This window comes from Antedon mediterranea, chromosome 9 (assembly GCF_964355755.1).
Source record: "Antedon mediterranea chromosome 9, ecAntMedi1.1, whole genome shotgun sequence".
Classification (NCBI taxonomy): Eukaryota; Metazoa; Echinodermata; class Crinoidea; order Comatulida; family Antedonidae; genus Antedon; species Antedon mediterranea.
In genome coordinates, this window is record NC_092678.1 from 25,673,383 (window position 1) to 25,687,015 (window position 13,633).

General features: G+C 34.5%; 2 protein-coding genes and 1 long non-coding RNA gene across 3 annotated transcripts in view; 2 read left to right on the forward strand and 1 right to left on the reverse strand.

The window, feature by feature from the left end:
* Positions 1-13,633, forward strand: part of LOC140058634 (uncharacterized) — a 64,193-nt gene that overhangs the window by 39,525 nt on the left and 11,035 nt on the right. The window lies entirely within an intron of this gene.
* LOC140058622 (uncharacterized) lies at positions 1,000-11,275 on the forward strand. Its single transcript, XM_072104315.1, has 8 exons — positions 1,000-1,049; positions 1,753-2,137; positions 3,216-3,338; positions 4,728-5,820; positions 6,296-6,848; positions 7,291-7,552; positions 7,727-7,868; positions 8,439-11,275. The coding sequence occupies exons 2-8, from the start codon at positions 1,790-1,792 to the stop codon at positions 8,630-8,632; spliced, it is 2,715 nt and encodes a 904-aa protein (XP_071960416.1). The 5' UTR covers positions 1,000-1,049; positions 1,753-1,789; the 3' UTR covers positions 8,633-11,275.
* LOC140058632 (filamin-A-like) lies at positions 11,424-13,435 on the reverse strand. Its single transcript, XM_072104325.1, has 4 exons — positions 13,050-13,435; positions 12,104-12,337; positions 11,686-11,786; positions 11,424-11,596 (listed from the first exon to the last, which is right to left on the reverse strand). Exons 1-4 carry the CDS (start codon positions 13,327-13,329, stop codon positions 11,480-11,482), a joined length of 732 nt encoding a protein of 243 aa, XP_071960426.1. The 5' UTR covers positions 13,330-13,435; the 3' UTR covers positions 11,424-11,479.

Consider the following 13,633-nt stretch of genomic DNA (forward strand, 5'->3'; position numbering starts at 1 on the left):
CAGTATTATTAATTAGTTCTCAGTCGCCAATGTTCGGAATCTAAATATTACGATGAACGGCAGACGACAGGAAGGCTACGTATAAAATACTGTATCACCACGTGATGCCATATTTATTTATTTAACAACATCTTATACAGGATTACACAATCAGGTAAAAGAAAACCTGTTTTGAATTGTGGTCATGTCTTAAATACAAAAAAAAATCCGGAATCGAAAATCACGATCTAGCTTTGAATGAAGCAATAATTGTTGGGAAAGTTTAATTTCAGTTGGTAGTTTATTGCATATTTTGGCGCCTACAAGTTTGAACGACGAGTTCAACTTACTAATGATTTAGTAGGGTGGCGTTCTACTACGTGTAAAGTGAGTATGAATATCGCCAACCATAACACAACCTTCTACAGACTTTTGTGATATTGTCGTACAATTTTATTTTATGAAATATTCATGAAATAAAATTAAGTAATATGCGTCCGTGTTTTTCGGATTAGAGGTGATCGTTGATCCGTGTCAATGAACGCCAAATATGAGGGCACATTCTATCCAATCATTGGTAAATCGATTAATGTGGTTTAATCATGTTTTCCACGACGGATTTCCGTCCGACATCATTAATTTGTCGCATTCATTTTGCGTCATATTCCGTGTAAATGTTCACAACGATTTTATTTTTCTCAATAAGGTTCAGTAATTTAAATTTCAATGAATGTCGCATGTTTTTTGTATTATTAGTAAATCCATGGAGAATAGATTTTTACTGTGTGCATGCTATCGGCACGGGGATAGTAATATAGTTCTATGCTATCGGCACGGGGATAGTAATATAGCTCCATGCTATCGGCACGGGGCTATAAGATTAGCTCCGTATCGGGAATGAAAAAGAAAACCAAAGATGATTGTATCTTTGGTAAAACATAAAGTGCGACCTCAATGTTGTGTTCGTGAAGTTCTTGTTGTTGTCGCGGTTTGTATGTGTGGTCAGCAACAGTTGATACACTCGTGAGGAGGATACCTCTTCGGTCCTGGCGTACGCCGAGCTTCATAAGGTAATATTCCACTTTTTACTATTAAATTATACAATTAAAAAACTATGTGCTTATTTAAGATTAAATGTTTTTGTTTACGACGCGCCTGTTTGTAGTTGTCATGTGTATTTAAGCATGTTTCTGAGGTTCTGTTCTTTCTTGTGTTGTGTGCGAACTAGCTAGGCAATTCTTGTTACAAAATTCCAAGAAGTGGAAGGCAGTGATGACGTAATATCATACTTTATTAATTCGTTCTGAATTAAATATTGTTATAACAGGAAGGCGAGCGCTTCCCAAATATTAAACATTAATATTATACATCTACGTACCGTTTGTGCGGTGGACAAAACGGCATAATCAATGTGTACAGAAATCCTATATATACTTTATTTAGAGATTAGGTCTACAGGTAAAGGTGTGTGGACAGCATAAAATTAGAAAGTTTGAGATTACACAATAAGGGGGTGTAGCCATCATAAAATGCGCGATTAGCAAAGTAAAATCGGGAGAGAGAATCATACATTATTTTTTATTAAAAATAAGGATGGATGGAATTAAGATTACACTATTTGAATCAAGATTAAAGAAATTGTATTGGTCCACTAAGATGGAAATTAATTGGCATATTAATTAAGAAAATAAAACTACAAGAAAATACATAAAATTGCACAAACGGTATAGGCCAATGTTGAAATACTGTCTCATTTATTTTACCTCGCGGCAGGTAAACCTAGAATTATATATTCTAGGTGATCTTTGAGATGTCTATTGGCACCAACATGGAGCTTCATCGACTCATTGCTGAAAGATCTGTGTCAGAACACAGCGCTGAAATGTCATTAAGTTCACTCTCGTTAAATATTACATCGGATGAGTCTATGAAATCCAGTGATTCACCTGTTGATGTTGCCGTTGAGTTTCCATCATTTCCAAAAAATATTGGAAACAAGTTGCCTTTAAACATACCAATTGAGAAGAGAAAGAAAATGAATGTTTTAGACATTGTCTTCGAGTTTCCAGATTCCATTACCTGGTCGTCACCAACAAAAACTGTTGTCGTGGAAAAATCTGAAAATGGCAAACTTGGTATTGCTTTCTATCAAAAACAGGTAAGTTTTACTTTATAGTTATGTTTTCAAGGATAACCCTAAGCAAATTCATTCACTATCCCTCTTAAAGATCGAAATCCCGTTCACAAGACAACATATACAAAGCCTTATTACAATTCTTTGAGAGTGACATATGACATGGAGTGGAATTGTGACTTGGGGCGCGTTTATACAACACGCTATTACACGCATATTCTACACGCCTACGAGAAGTGTGTTGTATAACAACAAAGAGATTCCGTGTAATGAGATTTTAATTGCAAAAAAGGCTACTTGGCTGAATCCTAAAATTTGGTGGATTCCCGGTTGCCGTTACCGTGTTGGAAGTGTCCTCAGGGTATATTTTGACCTCTCGTTAAAACAGGTCGTAATATCAATCATGTCATGCAACGTCTAACAAGATTGGGCCCATTTATTGCTGCTTCGCTGCCAGCAATCATCCTCCTACCACGTCTTACGCCTAGCCTGGTAGGGCCAACTCGTAGTGCTAGTAGGCCTCTATAGACTATCGTTTCCCACTCCAAACAGAATAAAAAATAACATCGCAAAAATGGCATCTTCTTCCATAGTGTATAGATGAAACAATGAAACCCTTAAAATAACTTTTATTAATTTAAATGAACCGAGAACAAAATAAACAACAATGCAAACGTGAACGAATACAATAATGAAAATGGTAAAAACCGCGCGAATACATCGGACAGCGAGGAGGCGACGATGATTTGTTGACAACAACCCAGCCAACAATTCAATTCAAGCGATCAACGATTTGACCATCATGATTTGACCTTTTATCCTAGCATGCACTGTGTGTTGATGAAACTTCCGGTACAACACGGTATCGTGATTTCTAGTATAACAGCAAACGTTAAGGTGGGTTGACCTCGGTCCGAACAACACGCTAAAAATTTAAGCCGTGTTCAAATTTAGGGTGTTGTATAAACACGACCTTGGTGACGGTCCTGGCACATGTCAGGATTTTTAATAATTTGTAATAAGTCTGTTTCTTATGATTTAAACAATACTTTTAAAACATTAATGTAGTAAACTTCAAATCAATGATAATGTACGTTTTTAGGGAAGTTGCCGTTATTATTTCACAATACATAGCATAAAGAGAGATTCGCCAGTTTATGGCAAGTTGAAGTGTGGAGACTGGATACTCTCTGTTAATGGTAACCCAATGGATTCTGAGAAAAATGTAAGTCTGCACTTTAATTTGTTTTAAGTCCTCAAAAAATTCTAAATACTTAATAGTTTAATATCAACAAACAATAATTATATAGGTTAGTTTGTGCATGTAGGTATTTTATACCTCCATGGTTTGTGCATGTCTGTGGCGTTGTTTGTGCATGTAGGTATTTTATACCTCCATGGTTTGTGCATGTCTGTGGCGTTGCTTGTGCATGGAGGTATTTTATACCTCCATGGTTTGTGCATGTCTGTGGCGTTGCTTGTGCATGTAGGTATTTTATACCTCCATGGTTTGTGCATGTCTGTGGCGTTGCTTGTGCATGTAGGTATTTTATACCTCCATGGTTTGTGCATGTCTGTGGCGTTGTTTGTGCATGTAGGTATTTTATACCTCCATGGTTTGTGCATGTCTGTGGCGTTGCTTGTGCATGTAGGTATTTTATACCTCCATGGTTTGTGCATGTCTGTGGCGTTGCTTGTGCATGTAGGTATTTTAAACCTCCATGGTTTGTGCATGTCTGTGGCGTTGCTTGTGCATGGAGGTATTTTATACCTCCATGGTTTGTGCATGTCTGTGGCGTTGCTTGTGCATGTAGGTATTTTAAACCTCCATGGTTTGTGCATGTCTGTGGCGTTGCTTGTGCATGGAGGTATTTTATACCTCCATGGTTTGTGCATGTCTGTGGCGTTGCTTGTGCATGTAGGTATTTTTTACCTCCATGGTTTGTGCATGTCTGTGGCGTTGCTGAATATGCCTTTAGTTAGCTTGGACAAAAGACGTTCACAAATTCACTATTAAGTGAAAGTGTGTACCTGTAGATTGGTGAATACATGTTCACTGATGCATGACAAACTGTGTTTTTGATTGTGAATAGGCCTTTAAAAAAATATTGAATAAAAGGATGATTGAATTACAATACATATTTAGAGGTACTATAAGGTATTTAGTGTGTCACACATTAGTGGCATAAAGAAAAAATTTAACATACAAAAAGTAATATTTTAATAGAGATTACATTAAAATACATTACTTATGTCAGATTAGTATTTAATCTGAAACATTGTAAAATTAATTATATAGTACAGAATTTCAAGTCTATATCTGAAATTAATAAAAGTCACAATTTCTCTCCCATCAAATTTCACGTTTCCCAGTTTGAAGGAAGTGTATAACCAGGAATACATTCTGGTTTTTTTAACTTTCAATTTTAGAGAGGTTTCTGAGAATTGCAAACTTCTTGAAAAATGAAACCATTCTATATTTCGATTGAAATGAATTTCAATATGAATTTCTTAGACTATATTTAACAAAGATGGTCTATTTTATTATTAGACTTATAATATTCTTATGCTATATTGTTAAAATATTTATAAAAAAAACATTTTTTTTTTATAGGTAAGCAAACTAAGCAGTATTGTGAAAAATACCAGAAATGTAAAATTTATTGTGCAAAGTCCTAAAAAATATGATGCATCAAAACTATACCTAGGCGGTACAAATCCTCTTAATCCTCAAAGGCAGAAAAAAGTGGTAAATAAAGAGTCCTGGCTGGACACCAACATGCCAAATCTTCCTTTCTTGAAACTGTTTGTATTTGGAAAAGAAAGTTCATCCATTACACTATCTCTGATTGGTGCAACAAGCATGTCGGAGGTAAAACCAACTAATCCTGTAGCAGCTTTGGCATATGCAGATCTGAATCAAGATCATGATTGGTTACGAGTCAAGCATAGTGTTAACTATTTTGCGGAAGTGTTGGATTCAAGACAAAACTTTGCATTCAGAGGACAATCATTTGGTGGTACATTCCACCAAAATGTTCGTCTAGAAGTCGTTGCGCTTAAGGAAGGGCACTTAACGGAATCATGTTCCCAAATACTGCTATGTAAACACGCTATTTATGCGATTCAGTTCAGTGTTGAACAGTTTCTTGCGGATTCTGAATCTGTCCTGGAAACAATCCAAAAACATTTATGTAAAATTAAATGCTATGTATCAACAAAGGTCAGAGTTTATCTGATCGGAACGCAGAATTCTAATATTTCATGCAACGTTCACGATATTGGCAGAACGTTACACAACCGATTTTGTGTGTCTTATGGCAATATGTTGCAGTACGATGCGTTGACAAATGCGCCATGTTTCATCGTGAAGCTCACAAGATATAATCAACGAAAACTGATAAGTGAAAGTTTTGATTCATTCTCTGATAACAATATGTTGTTGGAAATGTATGACGATCATTTTGGCGAAGACTTTCATCTTTATGACATGCAAGTTGTTAAGAATCATATTTCAAAGGTGGCTCTCAGACAAGGCTTCGTTGATGCTTCGTATCCTTACAGATACCTACAACTTCATAAGCGTGTTCATGATTTGCGAGATCAAGGATTAAAGTTTCAACTGCAGAACAACTTTATTTTAAATTGCATGGATGTGAATAGTTGCTTGACGTATCTACATGATTCAGGAGATATCCTTAATACAGGTATTGTTAAATTTAATTTTTTGATGGTCGTAAAAACAATTTTTTTTTTTTTTTTTTTAAGTTTGTTGGTTAAATTTACAGTATTTTTTTCTTTAAAAAGTATTTTATTTAGTTTCCGATGGCCGTACCTATAAAAATACTGTAAATTTAAACAACAAACTTTTTTTATTATTTTATTGAATTTCTGATGGCCATACATATAAAAATAGTGTAAATTTAATCAAAGTTTTTAAAGTATTTTATTTAGTTTCCGATGGCCGTACATATAAAAATACTGTACATTTTAACCAAACAAAGTTTTTTAAAGTGGAGATTATTTATATCGTGTTACCTGACACAATAGTCATTGTTATGGTGTCTCATTGAAGCATGAAAACGTGCCATGCAATGAGTCACTTTATACAGTCTAGTAGTTTTGTAATATTTGTTGAATCTGCTCTCATTTCTATCACAATTTTTAATCAATTTCTTGCAGGTAATCTTGTGTTTTCGTCTTCTACTCCAAATGGGTTGATCATGCTTGATCGCCAGCACCTTCTGAGAAACGCTTGCACCATTTCTAACGCTCCCCTAGAGTCACTGTGTCATCCGAATTATTACGACGGCTGGCAGAACCTTAAAACGTCCGCTTGTGCTGAAAAGAAATTTCTATCGCAGCTGGTTGACGGCGTACACAAAGTAGAATTATTAGAATCAATGAATGTAATACATTGCTTGAAAAGAAACGATGTTTGTGGTGCTAATAACAATCATTCTGATGACGTTTATTTGGTTCCAATTTATCTCAAACAACATTTCGAGTTGGATCCCTTTCTTAAAAGACAATTCCATCATCAGCTTTGCGTCGACTTCAATGGAATCATTCCAGATGGGTTGTTCTTAAGAAGTGCTATTTTAATGATTCAGAAGTTACAACAATCTGATTGGCAATTTCTAAGTCACAATGCACTTCAAGTTAGTATGCGAGGGTGTTGTGAGTTTATAATTGAGTCAGACTCTAGGAAAGGAGTTATCAACATCCATGCCACGTAAGTAATAATAATTATAATATTTTTATTCATTGTTATTTTAATATTGTAAATTCAATCATGGACCTATTTATAAGGTCCATAATTCAACAATGCTTGTTGAAGGTCATATTGTGAGTAATTGTTCTCTGTTTACACTATCAAACTGTGCCCAAATATAGTTGTGATATGCCCAAATATGGTAGTGATATGCCCAAATATGGTTGTGATGTGCCCAAATATGGTAGTGATATGCCCAAATATGGTTTTGATATGCCCAAATATGGTTGTGGTATGCCCAAATATGGTTGTGGTATGCCCAAATATGGTAGTGGTATGCCCAAATATGGTTGTGATATGCCCAAATATGGTTGTGGTATGCCCAAATATGGTAGTGACATGGACACATCACATTGGTTTTTTGTTACGACGAACAATAAAACAATAATTTTTGTTTTATTAGATGGTTTGGAACGTACAGCCCTCTGAATCTCCTAAATCTTGTGACGGAAGTGTTCACTGCCATCTCACCACAACGGACATTGATCGGGCCTCCGTGCCCGTTGTCATGTGACGAGTGTCACAAAAGGGATGGTGACAACAGGCAAACACATGTCATTGACCTCAGTAAGTACTCAATGTACAATGGTCTGTACTGTGGCTCAGAACATATTGACAACGATGAACATGTTGCACCATGGATTCAAAAGAAACCAGCAAACGTGGTAAGTATCATTTATTCAAAAATTTATGTCTCTGCCACTTATCTTTCCACTGAAAATATTACTATAATCTAATTTTGTTTCAAAGGGTCACAAAACTGACTCACTTTTGATTTGTTTTTAATACTTGTGTTAAGAATCCAATCTCTTCAATTTTATATTTGTTTGCTTGAATAGATTTGCCAGATTCCTGATAGCACAATGAAATGCCTTAGCTTAAAGACGCGTCTGATGGACCTACCCACAAAGGTTACTAACATCATAGAAGATAACATGAACTATGATGATCCATTGAATCGGAATTGGAAAGGCCTCGCAAGTAAGTACATTATTTAATTGTTTTAGATATTTGCAATTGTGCTTCTTTTGAATTTTAGTAGGATTATTAAAATCTAATAACAAATATCAGTTTAAAAAAATTTAGATCTGGTTTGTTTTTGTTGTAAGAAGCCTTTAAGTTGAAATGTAATTACATTGTTTTTATTTTTTACAATTATATTCCATAAACTCTGTCTACACTATCAAATTTTATGTGACAAAAAATGTGATGTGTCCATATATGGACATGATGATATCACTACCTCATTTGGGCACATCACTACCATATTTGGGCACATCATTACCATACTTGGGCACATTATACATTTCTAGTTGAATCACAAGACTATTGATTATTATAATGAACTCTGTAACCATAGAATTCCACTCTTGGCATTCTCCCAACAATATGCAATGTTATGACCAAATAAAGCCAAAGACAAAAAAAATGGATTTGTATATAAATATAAAAGAAAATAAGGTCATGACAAAAACAGGGAAAATTGTTTAAATATATTTTAAAGTAAATCCAATTAAATCTCTGATCAGAATAATATTGTTGTTTTTACAGGTATACTTGGTTACACTTGCCGAAAAGCAAAAATGCTGGAAAATTATCCCAACAAAACGGGTAAATTGTTACAAGACTTCGCCAAACAAGGCGGCGTAACCCTTGGAAAAATGTTTAACCTACTAAAACATGAGGAGCTTCGTAGGTTTGACATTATTGAGGATATTGAATCATGTTTTGAAATTGTAGATTAATTGTAAATATTAATCGTGTGTGCGCTTGAAATTTGCAATTACGCATGTTGTGTATTCATGTAAGTGGACAATTACAAACACAATTTTTATGTTTCTCTGTTTTTGTATGTTTTGAAAAACCTTAAACACATTAAGTCGTAACTGGTACAGTAAGAGTCTGTTTGGATGTAATAATTTACAAAAACCCAACTCATGAGGTGAAATGTCAATTACACCTTAAACAGCAAGTTTATCACCCACAATTACACCTTAAACAGCAAGTTTATCGCCCACAAGATAAGGAGAAATTTGACCGTACTAGTGTAGAGATGCATGGAATATGACCTTGCTGGGTACATTTTTACAGTAATTTACATCATTCGAACATCACTGGTTTAGCTCTCAAGGTATTCCGTAACTGATTTTATGTCTGAACACAGCCTAACTGGTACAGTAACTGTGTTGATTATGTTTAAACTTACATAATCAACCTTGAAACGTTGACACCTTTGGATTTATTTCACTATATAGCAGTATTTCTATTTGTACAATAATTCTTATGTACAAGAATAGTATTGTAAACCACAATCATTCTTATGTACGAGGAGAATAGTATTGTAAACCACTTGAAAACCAGGGCCGTGACCAAATAAATAAAGCTGATTGTGAAACACAAAACGTAATATTTTACTAAACCAGGGCATTGAAGAAATGAATAAAGCAGAATACTGTACACAAAACATAGTATTCCACTTCCTCATATTATGGTAAATTACTACTGATAAATTAAGATCCAGTGTTCATTTAATATGCATAAAACATAGGCCTATTCCCAAAGAGATTATGGGATACTTGTCTATGCTTCCACCCCAATGAATCCTTGTGATGACCTTTGAAAAAATATGTAAAAGTTAGCATTTACTCAGTTTGCCTAAGTACACCAACTTAGTTTGTATTTGAGTAATGTTTTTTATTTGGTGTTATTTGTATAAATCCAGTGTTCATTTACATTACTACATAAAACATAGGCTTTACTTCATATAGAACCAAAGGGATGATGGGATACTTGTCTATGCTTTCACCCCAAAGAATCCTTGTGATGACATTACAAAAATATGTACATTTGAAAGTTAGCATTTACTCAGTTTGACTAAGTACACCGACTTAGTTTGTAATTGAGAATGTTTATAATTTGGTATTATTTGTATAAAATCAGTGTTCATTACATAAAACATAGGCTTTACTTTATAAAGAACCAAAGGGATGATGGGATACAGATCTTCTACCCCAAAGAATGTGTACATAAAGTTAACATTTACTCAGTTTGACTAAGTACACAAACTTAGTAATAATAATAATATGAACATCACAGGCACAGAATAAATTCTAAACCACCAGTGATATACTAAAATTTAATTAAGTTGAAACGATAAAGATGAGGAAATCTGTGAGAATGAGAAAAAGTCGCCCAATATATATTGACGTTCTATTTCGCATCTGAAGTAAAAATCAGTATTTAAAATGTTGTGGTAGTCGGAAAACATCGTATTGGTAAAATGTTGTGGTAGTCGGAAAACATCGTATTGGTAAAATGTTGTGGTAGTCGGAAAACATCATATTGGTAAAATGTTGTTTCTAAAAATAGAGCATGTAACTTTGTAATCGGGAGACACTACTGTTGCGGCGCAATTGATTTTATCAATTTCATGAATTTTTTTTTTACCAGAGCATTAGTATTATACTATGAGTGTGTTTTTTTTATATATCTGGTGCCATTTACATCCATAGAACCAATTCAGTATACAATTCTTTTGTTGTATACAGTGTTATTTGTGGAATAAACTGAAAGTATTGCGCAAGGTGTGCCAGTGCAGTGTTAGTAGTACTTCCTGAGGAAATTCCAGTTTAAACATTATTACCTTCCTATCCTATAGAAGTTGTGTTGGTTCATTGTTTGCCCAAAACAAAATGAATGCATGTTTATTCAATGAATGAAATTTTGATGATAAAATATTTACTACTGTAAACTTAACTTATTTTTTTTGAAATGGGGTAAGTTTAATTCACAAAATGGGGCGTACTTAATTCGCAAAATTGGGTGGGCTGATTCACAAAATGGGGTAAACTTAAATCTCAAAATGGGGTAAACTTAAATCTGAGTCAAAATGGGATAGACTTATTCTCAAAATGGGGTGAAATTGAATCTGAGTCAAAATGGGGTGAAATTGAATCTCAAAACAGGATGGACTTTCCCAAATTCCCTTATTCTCAAGATGGGGTAGATTATAATTCTCAAAATTGGATATTAATCTCAAAATTGGATGAGCTTAATTCGCAAAATGAGATGGGTTTGAATCATAAAATGGTGTGGGCTTACTCTAACATCAGTACAGACAAAATATAATAGGCCAACTGCTTTCAAATTTGTTTATTTAAAAAGCTAACATATAACAAAGCCTTGTGCACATAAAATATATTGTAAATATTATGTACAGAAATAAATAAATTGTAAAATAAACTAATACTACGCAACTACAACAGAGAAGGTATAATATATACTAATTTTTATTTGTACACAGTGTGTTATTTATGTGCTGTTTTACTGCATGTTATATGTAAATTCAAGACTTATTGAATATGAAAATAAATTGTGTACATTCTGCATTTAATGTGCAAACATTTGTCATATAAATTATTCTTTTACTCTTCTATTATATTGGATGTTTAACCGTTGTATTTTTATGCGAAACAAGTTAAACCACAATTTTATTCTGATAAGCTGCAATGTAACTCCAATAAGCTGCAATGTAACTCCGATAAGCTGCAATGTAACTCCAATAAAGATTTAAAAGCGTGTAAACAAAGCTTCTATTTAGTTTCAATAGGAGCACCTTCTTTCAACTTTGCTCCTAAAAATCCACTAAGGTAAGTCATCATACTCAGTTCGTCAATCTTTGAATCTGTAAGCTCTTCAGGTGTTAAAACCTATAAAATGAAATAGGAAATTATTAAAGACAATGCAGTTGTCCTTGTGTGTAAACATTGGACATCCTAAATGCTTAGTTATAATCTACCTGTGTAACACCTAACCAATCATCTGCAAGCTGCATAATCTTTCGTAAATGTTCAACTACCTCGCTGTTCTCATTGTCATCTTTGAGTTTAGGACACAAACCTAAAGAAAAATATTAAAAAACAACACTCATTGTCTTTCTTTGTCATCTGCCAATTGGCAGGTCCATGATAGTCTTCTTTCTCCATACTTCTCTATTTAGTGATTCTTCTTCTAGTTCCGAATATTTTTAGTTTTTAATCTATCAAGCATAGCTATCCTTATTATACTTAACACTTATTATATAAAAATATTTTACTTTTTCTTAAAAGATGCTATTTTTAAATAAAACCTTATTTACAGTAAATTACTATACTAGTTTTTAAATTTGTTTGGGTCTTTAAAAAAGTAAAAATGTATAGTTTGGGTGTAGGCCTTACCTGGTGCGTGGGCGTCGACCAACGCATGAACAGCACAGCCATCATTCCAATCTGTCGTCAAGTTGTTGATCGTTGGTTTTTCTATCTTGTCTTTTACCCAGTTGAGTAATTGCTGATTTCTGGTGCTCTCTTGTTCAGTTATATCTTCCAGTTTTAAGAATGCATACTTAAGTATAAGTGACCATATCACTCCCCCAATCTGGCTCACATTTCCATTTACAATTTCCCCTGCATCTGTTTTGAATGATAATTATAGAATTTAATATGTAAAGGAAATGTGATTAGTTTAGTGTGTATATTGGTGCTTTGATATAGCCCTACTCCCCACCCAAATCTTTCCCCCTCTCCAAATGCCATACCCTACAGTATATTCAAACCTCTTCCTTCTCACCCCCTTTCACACTACAATACCCAGGGTCATTATATTCTAGATGGCAGGCATATGTAGAGGAATGTGATTAGTTTAGTGTGTATATTGGTGCTTTGAAAAATTGTTCCACCTTGTGCCATGTAAATAGTACTACTACTCCCCCACCTGACTCTTCCCCCACCTGACTCTGCCCCCACCTGACTCTGCCCCCACCTGACTCTTCCCCCACCTGACTCTTCCCCCTCCTCGCCCTCCAAATGCCCTACCTTATATTTAAACCTCGACTCTTTCCCCATCCCCTTTCATACCAACACTGTCAAGCAACATTCAGGGCCATTACATTCGAGGTGTATATTATGTGTATATGAAATGTGTACTTTATTCTACCAGTGGCGGATCCAGTATTTTGAAATGGCAAATTTTAAGTGCCGAACTGAAATTAGTGTCCTATCCTTTGCATTACAATAGCAACATTTAGGTGAGCCTGCTGAGTGCGCCTGCTGAGTGAGCCTGCTGAGTGCCCCCTTGAATTCGCCTATGTTCGTATTGTCTAAAAATGACCCGAATGATACTTACCAAAGCCAATAAGCTTAAGTCCTTCACTTCTTACTAACTCCAGAGCTACCTGTACATTCTCAATCTTTTTTGACTTGAATAACGCCATTTTATTGTAGCGTGGTATTTTCCTGTTTGTTACCTTTTCCACTAATGTAATTAGGATGACACCATTGCTGAAATCTTTACCTATACTTTTGACACGTTTACCACTGCCTTCTAATTGTTTGTTACACCAGCGAATAACAACATTTTGTTGCAATTGTGTCCATTCTGTATCGGGTCCTGGATCTTCTGACATTGTCTTATTCCTCAATGTAGTGCAGTTGATATCAATCTATGGTTTTTGTTCCGTCAAAATGTCAGTGAGGCTTTGCCAGCTTATGAGTTCTGTGTTGATACAATTCTGTCACTATAAAAAAGTCTTGTAAATAATCGATGTATATGTGCGTGAATATGTCAACAATAGTATTGTAATATGTATTTGGGGCGAATCTACATGTAGGTTTAATCCTTAATAAACACAATTACAATTGAACAGTTTAAAAGATCATATTGAGTCAGACTTTGTATTGTTATGTAAAACATGCTTGTCATAAATATCA

Coding starts and splice junctions, on each gene's coding strand:
- LOC140058622 (XM_072104315.1), top strand. CDS start 1,790: ATGTCTATTGGCACCAACATGGAGCTTCATCGACTCATTGCTGAAAGA. Junction 6,849..7,290: donor GTTATCAACATCCATGCCAC/GTAAGTAATAAT, acceptor TTGTTTTATTAG/ATGGTTTGGAACGTACAGCC. Junction 7,553..7,726: donor AAAAGAAACCAGCAAACGTG/GTAAGTATCATT, acceptor TTGCTTGAATAG/ATTTGCCAGATTCCTGATAG.
- LOC140058632 (XM_072104325.1), bottom strand. CDS start 13,329: ATGTCAGAAGATCCAGGACCCGATACAGAATGGACACAATTGCAACAA. Junction 12,338..13,049: donor ACTTAAGCTTATTGGCTTTG/GTAAGTATCATT, acceptor CATTCAAAACAG/ATGCAGGGGAAATTGTAAAT. Junction 11,597..11,685: donor ATTGGTTAGGTGTTACACAG/GTAGATTATAAC, acceptor TTCATTTTATAG/GTTTTAACACCTGAAGAGCT.